Source organism: Engraulis encrasicolus, chromosome 12 (assembly GCF_034702125.1).
Source record: "Engraulis encrasicolus isolate BLACKSEA-1 chromosome 12, IST_EnEncr_1.0, whole genome shotgun sequence".
NCBI lineage: Eukaryota > Metazoa > Chordata > Actinopteri > Clupeiformes > Engraulidae > Engraulis > Engraulis encrasicolus.
The window spans coordinates 958,681-978,593 of NC_085868.1; the positions used below are offsets into that span (position 1 = coordinate 958,681).

General features: G+C 39.6%; 2 protein-coding genes across 2 annotated transcripts in view; one reads left to right on the forward strand and one right to left on the reverse strand.

Annotated features, from left to right (window-relative positions):
* grip1 (glutamate receptor interacting protein 1) overlaps positions 1-19,913 on the forward strand; it is a 426,493-nt gene that overhangs the window by 300,822 nt on the left and 105,758 nt on the right. The window lies entirely within an intron of this gene.
* Positions 2,661-16,567, reverse strand: LOC134459171 (uncharacterized). The gene is made up of 5 exons (XM_063211448.1): positions 16,490-16,567; positions 13,887-14,090; positions 12,215-13,285; positions 9,470-9,638; positions 2,661-4,122 (listed from the first exon to the last, which is right to left on the reverse strand). The coding sequence occupies exons 1-5, from the start codon at positions 16,497-16,499 to the stop codon at positions 3,987-3,989; spliced, it is 1,590 nt and encodes a 529-aa protein (XP_063067518.1). The 5' UTR covers positions 16,500-16,567; the 3' UTR covers positions 2,661-3,986.

Genomic DNA, 19,913 nt, shown 5'->3' on the forward strand with positions numbered 1-19,913 from the left:
GTGTCTTGAATAGCAATCAAATAAACACAACAATCTTTTAAATTTCCTCTTTCAAATAAAAAGTGCACTTAACATGTCCCTTCTTAAGGAAGCTAAAAACGTCAAAGTAGGCATAGGCTTACTATTTACAAATTGTTATTCTGTCCAAAAGCATTCTATTTGCAGGAATACAGAAAATAATGCTTATTCTGACAGTAGCAATGATATTTATGAAAGATTTCACTGTTACAATATGAATACCGGTATGCATGTTTAATATCAATCTCTGTTCAATGCCTTGCAAAATAGAACGCTTTCTCTGATTGCGTCTCCATCCACAAAACGCACATTGGCCAGGAGTTGCGCATGTCCACTAATATCAGCCTCGTCAAGTTGCAACGCAAATTTCTCACAGATACGGATCTTTTCCAAAACCACACTTTCGATGTCAGCAGACATGTCATCAATGTCTGGAAATTGTGTTATTTGAGAGTGGGACTTTGGCTATTTCTTTAACCGCTTCAGGTCCAAGCATCTCATTTACAATGGCTTTGCAGGCAGATAATAGCGTATCTGCCACTTTGTGACTTTTTTGATTTAGCTACAAGTTCAGCTACGTGGTAGCTAGCTTTAAGGTTCTCTCGTTTACCTTTTTTCCCTCATAAATGTTGCTTGGTTCTCTGTTTGCTTACGCAGGCCAACAAAATAGTCTGCACTCTTGTTTTGTGAAGGGTGTTTCGTTTACATACCAAGCACAATGGAATCGGTGCCGTTGCATCCCACGTACAAGTAGTCCTAAATCCAAATGAAATGTAACTCTCTTTGTATTGACTCGAGCTCACGGCACGGCATTTGCCTTTTTTGACAGCTACTACAATGCAATTCGCTACCTGCTGCCACCTAGTGATAAGGAATTATTACATGATTAGGACGCCAGTCAACAGCAGACACTACATAATAATGACATAGGCATTATTTGCTGATAATAATATTTTTTTTGAAATCAAGAATTTTCCACGGCACACCTGACGATCTCTCACTAGTGTGCCGCGGCACAGTGGTTGGGAAACACTGTACTAATAAGTACCATTGAGACCCTCTGCAAATAGCACAAGGCAGAAGCTATAGGGTTAGGTACCAGTGATACCTGTGCAAATAGCATAAGGCAAAGACAAAGCCACTGCAGTCTTGAAATCCTCCCTCATTGCAATACACACACACACACACACACACACACACACACACACCTGAGCCTCTGATTAAGTGCATAGTTTAGGCACCACTGCACCAATCCTCCCTCTGCAACCTCCTGTCTCATTAACAGACAGATGTAAATAATTCAAATCTCTTTAATGCAGCAAGGTAGTAGCACCCTGCACTTACTAGATTGTGTGTACAGATCTGTGGATCTTTCTGTGCATGTGCGTGTGTGCATGTGTGTGAGTGTGAGCTGAGTAGTTCTTTGCACATTAAAGAAAGTAAAATATGCAGCATAATAGGTGTGGTGTAATGGTGTAACTGCGTGCGCGCGTGCGTGCGTCTTGGAGTGGGAGGTGATTAGTCAGCCCACACTGTAAAAAAAATCTTGTCAAAATTACGGTGAAAAACTGGCAGCTGTGGTTGCCATTTTTTCACCGTATAAAACACAGAGATCTTGTATATGGATTTACGGTAAGGTATATTAAGACTTGTAGAATCAACATTTTCAAGATGTTACAATAAAGGGGAGTTACTGTTCAAATAACAGTGACACTCATGTAGGCTCATGGTATATAGCTGTATAATTCACAATGCAACCCTGTTGTTTTTTAAGTGAAATACTAACCATTCCACAGCATTCATTGGCCTAATTTACAGTCAATTTCTGTTAAAACAACAGAAATTATTTATGCCTTGACAGTATGACTGTTCAGTCTACAGTATAAAGCATTTGTTTTTAAGGTGAATCTATTCATTCCACAGAATTTATAACCTTATTTTACGGTTCAATCCTGCTAAACTGTAAAAAAAATCTTGTCAAAATTACGGTGAAAAACTGGCAGCTGTGGTTGCCATTTTTTCACCGTATAAAACACAGAGATCTTGTGTATGGATTTACGGTAAGGTATATTAAGACTTGTAGAATCAACATTTTCAAGATGTTACAATAAAGGGGAGTTACTGTTCAAATAACAGTGACACTCATGTAGGCTCATGGTATATAGCTGTATAATTCACAATGCAACCCTGTTGTTTTTTAAGTGAAATACTAACCATTCCACAGCATTCATTGGCCTAATTTACAGTCAATTTCTGTTAAAACAACAGAAATTATTTATGCCTTGACGGTATGACTGTTCAATCTACAGTATAAAGCATTTGTTTTTAAGGTGAATCTCTATTCATTCCACAGAATATATAACCTTATTTTACGGTTCAATCCTGCTAAACCAGCAGCACAATTGTGTTGCTCAGGCGTGGGATTCACAGTTTATACATGTTGCATTTAAGTGGAATTCCCATAAATTTCACATAATTACCTCATTTAAGAGTCAAAAAGTCCTGTTTAAATCTGAAATAAGAATAATCTGAGAAATACCAGTACCTGTGGATGACAGCACCACTGGACAATTAAGATTCATTCAATCATTTATTACGCTCATTACCAATATTAAACACAGTAGCCAGGTATTCAAGCAGGTTTTTTTTTATTATTATATCCAAACCTTGAAGTCAGTCATCACAAGTTTAAGAGAAGTGATCAGAATCGTTGCTAAGTCGAACCAGCTTTGTAGTGTAGGCCCTAGGTGAACTTTGCGGACAACACAAAACTGGTGGGTTTCATCAAAGGCGTAACTATAACCATGCTTTTCCAAGATTTGGTCAAAGCACTGGATGGCAATGCTGTAATGACCACATTTAGGGATGCGAATCGTTTCCATCCTTGAGCACAGTACAGTCTGCTACTTTGACCAAACAAATAAGAGTGAAGCAACAGAACTGTGCTAGTTCACCATTTTGAACATCTTGTCCATTTTCTGAATTGCCCTTAACAAAAAATGAATACCAATACTTTATTAATGTTCCTTGCTTTGAATAAAAATAAAAAAGTATAAAAAAGTATATAGTATATAAAAAAGGGGCTTAATATTGACATTAGTGCAGTTTAAAGGGGGAATTGCATTGTGCAGAAATGACAACAGGCCATTAAGTAAAGAACAGTAAAACAATGGCATACTTCTGTGACGTACTGTGTCCAGAGCATGGAGGACATGCGAGGAGATATGCCAGTACATCAGGGGATGTTTTACAACTCAGTAGTAGGATCACTATCTCTTTCCTTAAAGGTGCACTGTGTAATATTTTTAGTAGTTCATTTCCAGAAGTGGTTCATCATTCCATTAATGGATTTTACCCCTTTAACAAATACTTACCACCATCAAATTTTAAGTATTCATTATGACTGTTAAAATTGAATTTTACATACATGAAAAGGGGGATCTTCTCCATGGTTTGCCAATTTGAATTTCTTGTATTTACTGTTCTTTGGTCATACTAGTAAATATTGGTTTCATTTATTCATATTCATGAAATGATGAAACTGCTGCTAATAGCCGAATTTGAATATGCAGTATAGTCACAATACCTACTTTGGCCACAATCTTACACGGTGCACCTTTAAGCAAGGTGGCACAGCAAAAGCACTGCCAGAGCCCTGCAAAAATTGGCTCTGCAGTCCACTGATGTGAGGGTTTCTGATTAAATGATCAGAAACGGACTTCGTGAGGAGGGTTATGAGGGTGCCTTGTAAACAGACCTTAAATGTGGATACCAGGCTCTCTTAATCTCCTTATGAAGTCAGTTTCTGATGACTTGACCATCAACACGCAAATTAGTAGACTGAACATTTAATTTTGTAGTGCACTTCCTGTGCCGTCTAGCAGAAGGAGATGGCGATCCCGCTGCTGGGTTGTTAACCCCCCCCAAACACACACACACACATATAGCTGGAGTGGGTATCCAGAGTGTTAATTAGTCTCTCTCCACTCATGATCTGCTAGATCAGCGATGAGGGTAAGGACCCGAGGGTTTACCGGCAGTTGCTTCTTGTTTTTTTTCGTCTCGACTTTTGTGCCCTTCTCTGGATTGATGTTGAAAAAGCACCTATGTAAAGTAAGAACACAAAAACACAGTTGTTGAAACACCCAAATACACATGGTGTGCCATGTTCAGACAACTTTGACAACAAAGAAAAAAGGTCAATATTTTACAATTTCGGCCCCATTTAAAAAAAAAAAAAAAATTCTGATATCGAATCACTGTATTTCGAAAGGCACCGTCTGCTTCCACCAGCTGGGGCCTATACTACAAAGCTGGTTCAGGAGAAAAAACAGGACCCAGTTTGTCAAAAGCATTGTTGCTAACCAGTTAGCAAATATGTTGTCGAAAAACACAGCCCAGGTTTAGTTGAGGTAAATAATCTAATAGAAGAGCGGAGTCCTCATTTTCTTGAGGACTCCATGCTCTTCTATTAGATTATTTACCTCTTTACTGCTGAACCAGCTTTGTAGTGTAGGCCCTAGGTGAACTTTGCGGACAACACAAAACTGGTGGGTTTCATCAAGGCTGATGAAACCCACTACAAGAAAGAGGTAAAACATCTGGCTCTATAGCATGGGGAACCCTGAGATGTGTTATGTGCCCAGAACAAAACAAGTACATGCTGTACTCGGGGACAATGCGTGCAACAGAAAAGCGTGTTGTCCAACATCTTGAGGTACAGCAAATATTTTCTAGAGCACAGCATTCAAGATGGCGTAACTATAACCATGCTTTTCCAAGATTTGGTCAAAGCACTGGATGGCAATGCTGTAATGACCACATTTAGGGATGCGAATCGTTTCCATCCTTGAGCACAGTACAGTCTGCTACTTTGACCAAACAACAAAGAGTGAAGCAACAGAACTGTGCTAGTTCACCATTTTGAACATCTTGTCCCTTTTCTGAATTGCCCTTAACAAAAAATGAATACCACTACTTTATTAATGTTCCTTGCATGGTTGCTTTGATTAGGCTAAATAGCAGACAGCTGCAATCAAAAAGGAAAGGGAAGACCACTATTTTCTAGACAAATAAAAAAGGGGCTTAATATTGAAATTAGTGCAGTTTAAATAGGCAGTGGGCCAAGAATCATAGCTCATCTAGAAAATGAGTTTCGTTGTGACCGTTTAGTGGCAACTTAAAAACATGTTTTCTTGATCAATTTGGGGGTGCTGAATCCAAATCTGCCTGTTGCCACGGCGTCAGCCTGCACATTTGGCCACCACAAGGGGCGCTATATTCATTTTTGCTTATTTATGGGTAGAAACGTATTCCTTCCTGTTCAGTAATAACATTTTACAAATTGTTTTGTAACAACAATTTCCGCGAAGCTGAAGACTGTGTGTGTGTGTGTGTGTGTGTGTGTGGGGGGGGGGGGGGGGGGGGGCGTCATTGAACATTTGGAACGCCATGCCCTCTTTGAAACTTTCATATCCCTTGCCAGTATTAATTATGGACTTCATTAACTGCTACGTGAAATTGATTGATATTCAAACATTTCACGCACGCATCCACACATTCTTAGGACTATTGTACTACTCCCCTACAAAGGAAAAAATAACTGATCAAACTCTGCAACTGAGAGAAGTGACTTCCAAGTTTTTTGTTTTATCCTGATCATTTCTTTGAGTTCCGAAACAGTAGTAGACCTACAGTAGTTGCCGTTGCCCCTTGTACTGCTGCAGAGATCTGAATGACTATTTTCTCAATTTAATAGTTATAAATAGTCATATAATAAAAAGACCACAGCTATAACAGTATTGGTAAAATGGGCTCTGCATGGAATAATGATGACATTGATAAAATTGACAGTATGTAGGCCTATTGATACCAAAATTGAACTTTGACCCATAGTTGGCACACTATTACTGGATATTCCACCTTGTGTCTATCATTCTTGTGTCAAAGGGTCACGTAAAGACAAAATGCAATAACTGACGTGGTGATTACTTGTTTTGTGCTCATAGTTATGACAAGCCATAATCTGCTAACCCTCTACTGCACAACATTGCCCTCTGGCAACACAATGTCTTTTAAAGCCTCATGTCCAGTGTGTGTCTCTTTACATTATCAAAACCAATCAGAGTGTTAGAAAAGACATGAAAGAACAATTTAGAGTGGTTTGGGTGACACTAGGCCTATGTTGTAGTATTTGAAGGCGGGACTTCCTCTCTTGACAAGACAGTCACTGGGCCACTTGGGGTGCGAAGGACACAAGATCTTTTGCATTATTAGCGTAAGTAAACATGATAAAATCATGAAATAAAAAAATACCTTTATATGCACAAGGCATATAGAAGACTCTTATCAGGTTTTAAAAAAGGGTTTCCTTTTGTGTTTGTCTTTGCGTTGCCTCAAGGCAACGTTGTGCGATAATGGGGTACTTTTTTTTGGTGACTTTGTTATTATTGTTTTGTTTGTGTGTGGTTGTGTAACCACATCATCACATATATTTTATGCAGTAAAGACATAAACTAAATGTTCTGAAGTACTTTTCAAAATTGGAAATAGCTTATACATATCTTATATCTTATAATTTATACACATTTTGACAAACAAAATGAACGTAATAATGCTTTATGGATGAGCGCATCAGGATCTGCATGTTAGAGAAATTCCATCTGAAGTTAGGTAGGTCAAAAGTAATGAGGACAGCAACATGAGTGATGAACATCTGAATGTGGAAGAGAGGGAGTTAGTGGAGGGAGGAAATAGGGTACCTGTATTAAGTACTGCTTATTGTTCCTCTAAATATATGGGGGAGAATTGCTGTATCCAGCTTCCAACTCAGACCACCTGGGTACTACAATAGTGCTACTTGGTCCCTAAAGAATCAGACTCATTGATAAAGTCAAAGTACACTAACTGTTGTCTCTATATACAGTATTATAGTCTCTTTCTACAGGATGTTAGTCAACTCTGCCTTCCTGCTTGTGAAGCACATCTTTTGTGCTTTACACACGGTGATCCCCACACAACTCCATACTTCATTTATTCTAGGCTTCACCCCTAACTATGGTCCTGAGTCCAGGGCCGGCCCAAGCCTTTATGGGGCCTTAAGCAAAATTTCATCCAGGGGCCCCTACCACCACCTATTCAACATCAGATGTTTCGTAAGCTTAATTTAAGTTACTTGCACAAGTGAGGGTTAGGAGCTAAGGACATACAGTAGGCAGGCTGTCTGTAGATCATGTGCCCATTATGCACTGTACTTCTTGGAGCAAAATTTCCCAGAAAGCCATTTATCACAAAGGAATATCTTCGTTTCACTTCAAAATGATTACTTTTAGTTATATTCTGCATTTATTGCAGGGTTTGTACAATTAAATGTGGTACATGAAAAAGGACGTTGTATCCACCATCATTGAGGTGTCCCCCGATATACAGTATAATGGCTCCAGTTTCCATCGAGGCTCAGAAAGAAATTTAGGACTAGGAAATATAGTATAGAGTTCATTTTTTCCTGGAACTTTGCTGCCCAGAGTGGGCTAGTGGCGGGGCCCTAAGCCATTGCATAGTTCGCTTATGCCTCGGGCCGGCCCTGCCTGAGTCCTAGAGATAAGGCCTATCCTTGTAGTCACTTGCATGGCATTATGGCTCACATGCAGTGGGGGTGTCTCCAATGGCGTTTCTAAAAGCAATACCACTTCTGACACCAGCAAAAGGGGATAACTTTGCTTGTTCAGCTTCAAACACAGGTCCTTGGGGGTGCCAAATGTGCAATATGACCACCAAACCAAACAGCCAGTCTCGTTAACATGACATTTAGGGCACACACACAAACCTAGTAATGATCATTCCATCACTGTGCACCTCTGTTTAATGTGAGGTAATTGCGTGTTTTGTTCAATTTTAAACTGAATAAAAATAAGAATATTGGGCCTACAGGATAAAAGTTTAAAAAAAATATATATATATATATATATATATATATATATATATATATATATATATATAATCAATAAAGTGTCTCAAAATGAACTAAAAAATCAACTGGAATATTTTTTTTTATCATGCATAGCCATACTGTGTGCAGTAGAGGGCTAATTATCAGTAATGTCAAGCAATGTGTGTTGAGTTCAAATTAATTGTTAACCTGTGGTACTTTTGTTGCCATGCCATTTTGTTATTTTACAACATCAACAAACTTTTCACAAAGTATGTTCATCCTTTTTTCATATTATGAAATACACAGTAGCTGCAGTGATTTCAAGCAGTTCATTCACCTACCACATGCTGGCGCTATGCCTAACTGCCATTTCACACACAGAAAAATGTTGGTAGGCATAATACACAGTAACCTGTGAAGTTTCACACTTGTGAAGCACTCTAAAAGGAGTTGGTGACACATTTCCTGTTGAGTGGCCAATTTTAATGGAATTCCCACATTACCAAATGTCGCTATTTCAACCTTTGTTTTTTAAATCAATGTGCAACTTTTGACGATGGCAACACCTAGAATATTGATTTATGTACTATCAAGTACTTGTATCTGCAAAAACCAAGTTGCCACCTGATCACTCCGACGAACCTGCAAGATAGGATTTCTGGCCCGCCGCCTAAAAGGGGGAATTGCATTGTGCAGAAATGACAACAGGCCATTAAGTAAAGAACAGTAAAACAATGGTATACTTCTGTGACGTACTGTGTCCAGAGCATGGAGGACATGCGAGGAGATATGCCAGTACATCAGGGGATGTTTTACAACTCAGTAGTAGGATCACTATCTCTTTCCTTAAAGGTGCACTGTGTAATATGTTTAGTAGTTCATTTCCAGAAGTGGTTCATCATTCCATTAATGGATTTTACCCCTTTAACAAATACTTACCACCATCAAATTTTAAGTATTCATTATGACTGTTAAAATTGAATTTTACATACATGAAAAGGGGGATCTTCTCCATGGTTTGCCATTTTGAATTTCTTGTATTTACTGTTCTTTGGTCATACTAGTAAATACTGGTTTCATTTATTCATATTCATGAAATGATGAAACTGTGCTGCTAATAGCCGAATTTGAATATGCAGTAGTCACAATACCTACTTTGGCCACAATCTTACACGGTGCACCTTTAAGCAAGGTGGCACAGCAAAAGCACTGCCAGAGCCCTGCAAAAATTGGCTCTGCAGTCCACTGATGTGAGGGTTTCTGATTAAATGATCAGAAACGGACTTCGTGAGGAGGGTTATGAGGGTGCCTTGTAAACAGACCTTAAATGTGGATACCAGGCTCTCTTAATCTCCTTATGAAGTCAGTTTCTGATGACTTGACCATCAACACGCAAATTAGTAGACTGAACATTTAATTTTGTAGTGCTCTTCCTGTGCCGTCTAGCAGAAGGAGATGGCGATCCCGCTGCTGGGTTGTTAACCGTTAACCCCCCCCAAACACACACACACACACACATACCTCTGAAGGAACTCCAGCGTTGACCTCAACTGCACTGGATAGTGTATGTTCAGGCAGTAGTAGGTGCCGAACATTACGTTGATGGCGGCGATGAATTGGGTGATGTTGTCATTGACGATCTTGCCATCGATGCTCAGCATGAATCTTTTGGCACTGTAGCAGGAGGCCCCTGTAAAGATTTAAATATCAGGCATTACAGGTTTGTTAGTAGGGTCACCACTCATCTGTTGAGAATGTGAAGGATTTACCCGAGACTTCTACATACAGTATAAGGAGAGGATCTACACCTTTAAAGTGATACTGTTCCATTTTTGGAAATAAGCTTACTGTACACCTTTCCTTGAGTTACAAGGTTGAGCTTTACCTTTCTCCTATACAGGTCCTTCTCAAATAATTAGCATATTGTGTTAAAGTTCATTTTTCCCCATAATGTAATGATAAAAAAATAAGCTTTCATATGTTTTACATTCATTGCACACCAACTGAAATATTTCAGGTCTTGTTTTGTTTTAATATTGATGATTTTGGCATACAGCTCATGAAAACCCAAAATTTCCATCTCACAAAATTAGCATATCATGAAAAGGTTGTCTAAACAAGCTATTAACCTAATCATCTGAATTAACCAATTAACTCTAAACACTGGTAAAAGCTTCTTGAGGCTTTAAAAAGTCTCAGCCTCTTTCTTTACTCAAAACCGCAGTCATGGGTTAGACTGCTGACCTGACTGTGTTTAACATTGAAGTCAATGGCAGTGGCATTGCATGAGGGTTATGAACGCCCAGATATCATTGATGCTTAGCTGTCAGCTGTTTGTTGTTCTTTGATCTGGTGACCCACACTTCCCTCTTCATTATACTCCATAGATTTCCGTACCAAGTTTTTGTATTTTTGAGAAAAAACAATTCTAATTTGCCAGACAGAACTTTCCATTGACTTTGAATGGGGTTTCATGTCTGGCAAATTAGAATTGATTTTTCTTAAAAATAGAAAAACTTGGTATGGAAATCTATGGAGTATAATGAAGAGGGAAGTGTGGGTCACCAGATCAAAGAACAAAAAACAGCTGACAGCTAAGCATCAATGATATCTGGGCTTTCATAACCCTCATGCAATGCCACTGCCATTGACTTCAATGTTAAACACAGTCAGGCCAGCAGTCTAACCCATGACTGCGGTTTTGAGTAATGAACAAGGCTGAGACTTTTTAAAGCCTCAGGAAGCTTTTACCAGTGTTTAGAGTTAATTTGTTAATTCAGATGATTAGGTTAATAGCTTGTTTAGACAACCTTTTCATGATATGCTAATTTTGTGAGATGGAAATTTTGGGTTTTCATGAGCTGTATGCCAGAATCATCAATATTAAAACAAAACAAGACCTGAAATATTTCAGTTGGTGTGCAATAAATGTAAAACATATGAGAGTTTATTTTTGTATCATTATATTATGGGGAAAAAATGAACTTTAACACAATATGCTAATTATTTGAGAATGACCTGTACTTCCTGCCGTTCTGAGTATGGCAGTGCATTTTTTTACTTCTAAGCTAGCAGTTAACATTAAGTCCTATGAGACCAGCTAGCCACCAGCTGGTCTCATAGGACTCAATGTTAAAGGCTAGCTTAGAGGTAAAAAAAAAAAAAATGCACTGCCATACTCAGAACAGCAGGAAGTACAGGAGAAGGGTAAAGCTCAACCATGTAACTCAAGGAAAGGTGTAGAGTAAGCTTATTTCCAAAAATGGAACAGTATCACTCTAAGGTCTTGTACAGCTATTTTGCAGATCTCCTTACAGCTCCAGGCCTTTTTATTAGAATAGCATGAAAAAGCATGAAATTTGGGTCACATTAAATCAGTTGAAATTTGGTTCTTTCTACATAACATGCAATGTTCAATACTTGGATAGGACTCTGTCTTAATAACGGCCATGATGCGTTTAACATTGAAGTCAATGGCAGAAACAGTGCATTTGAGTTATGGAAGCCCAGATATCCTTGATGTTTTGCTGTCAGCTGTTTTGTTGACCTGGTGTCCCACACTTCACTCTTCAATATACCCTGTAGATTTCCATGCCACGTTTTGGCGCTAACTCACCAGTTTAATTCTAACTCAACAGAAGTAAAACCCCATTAATTTTCAATGGGGTTTCATTTCTGGTGATTTAGAATTTAACTGGTGAGTTAGCGCCGAAACGTGGCATGGAAATCTACAGGGTATATTGAAGAGTGAAGTGTGGGACACCAGGTCAACAAACAAGAACAGATGACAGCAAAGCATCAAGGATATCTGGGCTTCCATAACTCCCATGCACTGTTTTTGCCATTGACTTCAATGTTAAACCCATCATGGCCGTTATTAAGACAGAGAGTCCTATCCAAGTATTGAACATTGCATGTTATGTAGAAAGTACCAAATTTCAACTGATTTAATGTGACCCGAATTTTGAAGAAAAATGTGATTCTATTGTAATATTCTAATGATGCGAATTTTCCAATTCATGTTTTTTTTAGCTGGAAGGCCAACGTATATAAAAAAGAAAAAAAATAATTATTGGAATAGTTAGAAAACTGGGCCATGAATCTACAATCCATGACAGTTTAACATTATTGATGGAATTATGGAAATAAATCAACTTTTTCATGCTATTCTAATAAAAAGGCCTGGAGCTGTATGTTACAGTTGTGTTCAAAGCTGCAGCTGGGGAAAAACAAAACAGAAAGCAAAAAACAAAAAACCTCACTTACCACACACAATGATGCATGGCGTCGCCGGCAAGCAGTCCACCTGAACGTCATCTGCCTGGTTGGTTTCTTCAGTGTAGTGGAACAGGATTGCCTCATCTTCATTGAAGTAGGAGAGCAGCAAAAGCAGCATATCCTTCACGTCCTCCGAGCAGCCCTCCAACTGCCCTCTCTGGAACTTCAGCTTGGTCAATGTCTCAAAGACTCGTCTGGTCTTGTTTGCACAAACAGTTGCCATGAAGTTTAGGAGCTGTTTCCCTTTCTTCCCCACACTTCTCAGGAATGTCTCTGTTAGTGGCTGTCCAGTCAGCTCCCGGTAGTGGGAAGAAATCCCAATTTCGTGAAACAAAAAAGGCCACTCTTCTCTCAACGTTTGAAGCGCTGTTCCACCGTTAATTGCCTTACGCTGCGAATAGTATGTAGACTCTACCAACTCCTTCACCTCGTCTGGGTTGAAAGTGCCTTGTTCCCACAGATTCCTCATCTTCTCTCTCTTTTCATTTTGGCTTTCCTGAGTTTCTGTGATTGGCATGAACTTCATATCCCACTTAACGCAGCCGTATGTATCTTGGACTGACGCTTTCAGTATTGCCGGGACGTCGTCTGTATCAGATTCGTCTGACACGGGTTTGCGTTTCTGAATTCTTGGGGTCACATGCCTCCTTTTGTTGTCTACACGAGCTTGAAGCTGCTTCACAAGACTGTGGTATCCGGGCCCCACGACTTCTCCCTCGATGACATCCTTTAAAGATGTTGGATACTTGCCAACTAACTTTTTGGCAATTTCTGTCGAAGCTTGCTTCGTAGGAGACGGACACATCCTCATCATTTCTGCAGCAACAATTCTTATCATCTCTCTCCTTAAACTCGGTTCAGGTCGCTTGCCTCTCTTAAGACATTGGATAAGAGCCTCTGGAAATTTTTCAACAGGAACTTCAAAACTGTCTACCCAGTCAGCATTCAGCAGGTTTGGTGATGGACAAGGTGATATTGAGGAGCGAGAGGAGGTAGGAGAGGTGAGAAGCGATGACGTTGAAGCAACATCTGGCTGGCTTTGGGTTCCAGGGCCCTGAGCTGTAAAACAAAAACAAAACGCTTCATTTTCATTGGTGTGTGTGCAATGGTGTGCGAAGGCCATAAGGCCAAATATATGCTGCACAGAATTATATCCGGTTTTGAATAAAATGGTTTAAAAAAACAAATAAATTATATAAATCTGTAGTGCAAGAAAAGCCTGTAAGTGGCATTGACAGAAGGAAAATATCACCTCAGAACTACATCTGGCAATGGGTCACGAATCTGGCCATATAACTTAACTTTTTTATACATCAAGATAGTGAGAGAGAAAGCAAGAGAGAATCAACACAGGACAGCACACACACAGACCAAAACACAGAAACGCAGACAAAACAGATACAGACACGAGGACTCATTTCCTGCTTCCTAACAGTTGGATGCAGAATTTGAAGCATGTTTTACCCATTCCTTCACTTACAGAACGTATTAGACGAGTTAGGAAAACTACATGCCACAATGCTGTATCCCAGCAACAACTGCAGTCAGGTCACCATCAACTAAATTGTATAATTAGCGATTAACTATATACACATGGTATTAAACTATCAGGCAACCACACTGATATGTTTGGTTATGGTTTCAATTGACTTGTACTTACAGTTTTGCTTCCAAGAAGCTACAAGTTTTCTGGCTTGTACCGGCCTCAAAACAGTCAGGAGATCAGCCTCTTTTACAAACTGGAAGTCATCAAGGGTATCCACTCCTAGAGACTGCAGCGTCTCCTCCACAATGCTTAGGATCGATCCAGGGAGGTCTGGTAAAACCTTTGAAATGAAACTCCTGATGTCTGGATCTTGCATTTCTATTAGGAGAGAAAAGTTCAGTTTTAGTGAATTGTTAAGTCATTTAGGCCTATTGTGGCAACACACCATGTTTCAAAGGGACAAATTGGCATCCATCTTTCCAGTAGGAAGGTAATGGATAAAAATCAGCCAAGTCGTAAATGTTGAGACAGCACATCTCTTCCTGTTCTTTCTTAATGGAGTACATGTGGAAATGAGGTAAAAACACAGTCCTGTATTTTGACACAACAAAATAAATTCTCTCATTTCTTAGCAAAATAATCCCAAGTTCAACAAAGTTCACAGAATCTTTACCAATCACAAGGAACTGTCCTTTTTTGTACAATGTACCCTTGTAGGACATCTCAACTGCAACTTGAGTGTCTGTCTCAGTAAAGCCAAAGTCCCTGACAGCATCCTGGATAACTCCACTGTAAAGTGCTACATAAAATGGAGAACTGTCTTTAACCTGCAGAATAGCCTTGTCGAGGGAATCTGCTGTAAGATAAGCCTGTAGCATTTGATGTCTTTGAGAGAGAGTCAAGCAGAGGTTTTTGAAATTCTTCAGATTCCTTGCACATCTCTTAAAATAACTGTGCTTACTCTCAAACCTCATCGTCCAAAGTCTAATCAAGGGCCCATATTTCAGAATAAGAGCTGGATAATGGCGTAAAAAGTGATGTTTTGGTTTCAGTGTTGTGCTTGGAAAGAGAGATTTTCTTGAGTCCAAATACTCTTGAATGAGAACATCAAGAAATGCAACCTGTGAGACAGATATTTTCTGAGCACAGACCATGTCCACAATATCCTTCAGCTGCAGAGTCAACTGCCAAACATCATCAGCTGTGTCTTTCACTCTGTCACCTATCAGAAGAGGAAACAGTCGGAGAAAATTCCAGTTCTGTATCGCCTGTCCTGACAGTTTTTTTGCAAGAGGTTTGACTTTACATGGCTTTGTAGAAGCATCAGACAAACAGTACTTGAACTGACAAATGCGTCGATTGAGAGTAGAATAAGAGAACCATTTCTTTTGCTTAATGAAATATTTCAGATAAAGCGCCATGTCATATGCCAAAATGCCTTCAAAGATGTCATGCCCCAGACATGGAGGCAGTCCTGGCTGACAGACATGGAAGTGATTTAAAGAATTGAAGACTGAATCAAACTTCACACCTTCAGGAGCATCTTCATTTTCAAGGCGCTCAAGAGCAGAATTGTACTTCTCAATTGTGCGCAATGGTCCACATGCATTCGGATTGTCACTCTGAAATTCATTCCGAGTTACTAGGCAATACCGACAAAAGTACTTTGACGTACTGAAATTTTCTGTCAAGCCACCGATACAATGGGACCCCAAATTGTCACCAGCAATACAATATAGTGTTCCACGTACAGTTCCATTTGTTGTCAAGATTCCAGTCTCCTCCAACTCTTTCAGGTCACTCACCAACTCACTGAAAACCTTTGAATGCCCAAATGTTTTGAAGTCATTCTCTCTGCACAGTAGCACAAGTGACATATGGTCAGTGTCAGACCTCACATGTGGTGGTAAATTGGCAACAGACATATAAACAGCAAGCACTTTATGCTTTGCCTTTGCGGATCCAAGTGGATTACTGACCTCAAACGCGTCTTCATAGAGCACGAGTTTTAAACTGGATGGATTGCTCTTGAAAAACTCGCTCTGTTTAAATAAGCTACCATCACTAATGTCATTCAAAACCCCCGTCTCTGACTGTTCTGTCACATGTGCACTCTGATCTAGCCAAAGTTTAGATTCTAGGAAATGTCTCAGAGTGTCTTTGATGGGAACATAATATGCAAATCTGTCTTTCCCATTTTCATCTCTTCCTAAGAGTAATTTCTGTGGTTCCACATAAAGGAACATTTTTTTGAAAGTCTCAGTTCTTGAATACACAGTCCTCATTGGCCCTGTGTGACATTCAGTAAAGAGATCAGACTCTTTGACAGAATCACAAACTTTAGTTATGTCATCATCAGAGAGCGATGTGTCCTTTTGTAGTAAAGAACGAAGTCTGCTCAAAGTATATGCCTGGCCTAACTCGTGAATGTTAACCATTTCCTCAACAATACTTTGAATGGTTGAAGCAGGAAGCAGAAACTTTCCCTGCAATTTCAAATAAAACAAACTCACATTTCTCAAATACAGATCACCAAAATCTCCTGATGCATCCATATCTGATGCATCCATATCCTCTTCCTCTCTCCCCTCCGTCTCCATCACATTACCAGTCTCTGTAACTTCAATTGTAGCTACGCTTACCGCTGACTCTGATGGCCGCCTTGGTAAGTCCCTGTACATGTCATTAATTCTGCTGTCTGTAATGTCTCCATGTTTTCGTGAAATGTGAGATGTAAGTGTAGATTTGATTTTAAAAACAGTTTGACATCCACTCACCGGACAGCATACTTCATGCCCTTCCTCCAGGTGTTTCTTCAGATGGCCTAAAAGGTCCTTGATCGTTTGGCATTTGTGGCTGCACAATGCAACTGGACACCTGTAAGCACCAACGACAGCACCAACATGATCACATTCAGGCACATTGTGTTTGCGGTAGAAGTGTGCTTTAAATGCACCATATCTGAAAAATGTCTTGGAGCAACCAGAGCCATAACATTTAAACAAACAATGTGGCTCATTTCTATGAAGTTTGCAATGGAGAACATAACCCCTTAGTGTTTTTAACGATTTCCCACAGAAATTACACTGCCACATTTCTAGGTAGTTGTTGTACCATATAAAACTGTTACATTTTTTCTTTAGTACCCATTGGGCTTAAACATTCACTATGCATAAGCTTACACAACATTCACTATTGGATACACTAGTACAATGTATAATGAACGTATTTCTCATCACAAACTAAGCCTGTGCAAAGTAAATGCCTGGCCTTACTGAACACTTCAACATACAGCAGCTTACACATTCAAATCCTTACAACACTTAATGCATGCATGTGGACTTAGTGAGACCCTGTGCATACACGTCAGCGAAATCTCACAGGTAGCCCAGGATACATGTTTTTTTAAACTACTTTGCAACAAAAAAAAACTTCACACTGCTGCAGCATAAAACCCTACTGCATAACCGCAACCCAACACAGAAATAGCGGTACAACGGAATTATCAGCAATCAATTTCAACAATGAATCGAGGCTGTACAAAATATGCTTCGAAAATGAAAAGAACACGTGCGCCTTGGTTGATTGACGCTGCACCAGTGTGCAAACACTATTGAAGCAAAGCGACTCACACACGTGGGCTGCCTTGCAACAACTCACATTACTGCAGCCCAACATGCAACAAATGAAGTGGAATTTAGTCTGTACAAAATACACCCGACTAGCTGCTTCGAAACTAAAAATTGCACGCGCCTTGCTTGGTTAACACCACACCAGCAGTGAGCAAACACATCTCGAGCAAAGCGACGGTCACATACAGCCAGGGACACGTAGGGATGCAACAAATAGGACACCACACTGCTGAAGCCGAATATAAAAGAAATTACCTAACTAACAGAAAAAAATGGTGCACTGCAGATATAGACCTGCTATCGATTTTAATAATGAATCGAGTCTGTACAAAATGTGCTTCGAAAATGAAAAGAACACGTGCGCCTTGGTTGATTGACGCTGCACCAGTGTGCAAACACTATTGAAGCAAAGCGACTCACACACGTGGGCTGCCTTGCAACAACTCACATTACTGCAGCCCAACATGCAACAAATGAAGTGGAATCAAGTCTGTACAAAATACACCCGACTAGCTGCTTCGAAACTAAAAATTGCACGCGCCTTGCTTGGTTAACATCAGACCAGCAGTGAGCAAACACATATCGAGCAAAGCGACGGTCACATACAGCCAGGGACACGTAGGGATGCAACAAATAAGACACCACACTGCTGAAGCCGAATATAAAAGAAATTACCTAACTAACAGAAAAAATGGTGCACTGCAGATATAGACCTGCTATCGATTTTAATAATGCATTAAGAAACTCGCTGAGTATTACACTTTGTCTTGCATTCTTACAGTTTGCATGATTAAGACCTGATGGACGGTCGTTTAAACTAAAAGTAGCATGGGGTTTCCCAGGCTAGTAAGCACGGGCATGCCCGGGCAAATGCCCGCTCTACTAATGACAAAAAAACGAAGTCTGTACAATGTACACAACAATGTATCTTACTTAGCGCCCGTGTTGCATTTCACAATCAACAAGATCGACATCATTAACAAAACAAAAGAAAGGCACATGGACATGCTGAATTTAACCTTGGTAAACTGCAACGATGAGGAACTTCTCTCCTATGTACGTGACTTCTGATTCAGTTGGATTGCAAAGGGATTCTTCGCTGTCGTCTTCTTTTTTTATATAGGGAGGGGTGGGAAGTTGAGGGTAGGTCGCCACCTTCTGGCCAGGAGTATGTCTCGGAAGTATTAGTCCCTGTCCAGACTGTGATTAAATACCTTAGGCCTGACTATGGTAATAATGCAGAAAATAGATACAATAATAAGGACATTATTAAAGATATAAGGAAAACAAATTATAGGAATTAGGCTAGTATTTCTCAGGATGCAAAGCTAAATTTAAGGTCAATGAATTTGTAATGACTGCACTAGGCCTAATGCAGTAGGCCTAAGTCATATTTTCCAGACTGACATAGCATAGGCTACCGGTATAGGTGGAAGTGTGAGCTTTTGATTCTCAGCACTTGCACTGTGTACCATGGGACACTATTTTGGTCAGTAGAATCCACATAGACTAAGCTCATGCACATTGTTGGTTGAATATATTGTTTGTTGGTGATGTTTATCTGTGGAAAGGCTGGTGCCTAAATTAATTATAGTAATGTGCTGTTTTTAAACAGGCTCTATGTATGATTAAAAGTTTAATAAATCTGTCCAGAGTCAGCCAATGCTTATTTGAGTGATTAGTAAGTGAACGAGGATCTTCGCGACCACACGTCCGCTGAGAACCCCGCATGTAGGGCCTAACTTTGGACAGAGTGGTCTGCTATGAGTGTCGTGGGAAACACTTTTTATATAAAAAAAATCGCTTTAGGCCAACATAGCGTTTTCAACTGCTGCAGTGTCAACTGCTGGCCTTCTGTGATGAAAAACATTCTCACAGCGAGCAGCATTTTTTTCATGAAGGTGTAGATTTTGAGACAGGCATGCCAGGGGCACCACGCAAACTACTTAATCCTACATTGTGCCCCTTTAATATTACAATCTATTACCATTTCCTTTTCAGTTTTCACCTGATATTTCACGTATTATAATAGTAAAAAATATCATTGACAGCATGTTTTTTAGTTAAGGTATTTACACTGTGAATAATACAGTAATGTGCTATTTTCAATATGACTGTCCAATGCTGTCACCATTTCAGCTTTTCACCATATATTTCACATGTTAAAATAATTAAAAACAACATCTTTGACATTTTTTTCCTTTATGGTAATTCTGTGTTTATTCTACAACAATACACTTTTTCTAGTTTTACAGTTTATTTCTGTTGCCATTTCACAGTTTTTCACTGTCATTTTCACCGACTTTTTTAACAGTGTATGGCAGAGTGGAGAGAATAATTGCCCGTGGTCGTCAAGCGACTAGTCGCACCTGAGGGCCTAAAAAAAGTTGACAGAAAAACCCGAAAACTGTTCTTCGAGTTCGCCTTTGTGTTGTTATTAATTTTTTATAATGTGCTATTAAAGTTTTACATTCTCTTAAGGTCACTGCTGGAAACCCAAGGCTGAAGCCTTACTTTGAAGGTGTGTGTGTGCGTGTGCACGTGTGTGTGTGCGTCCACGTGTGTGTGT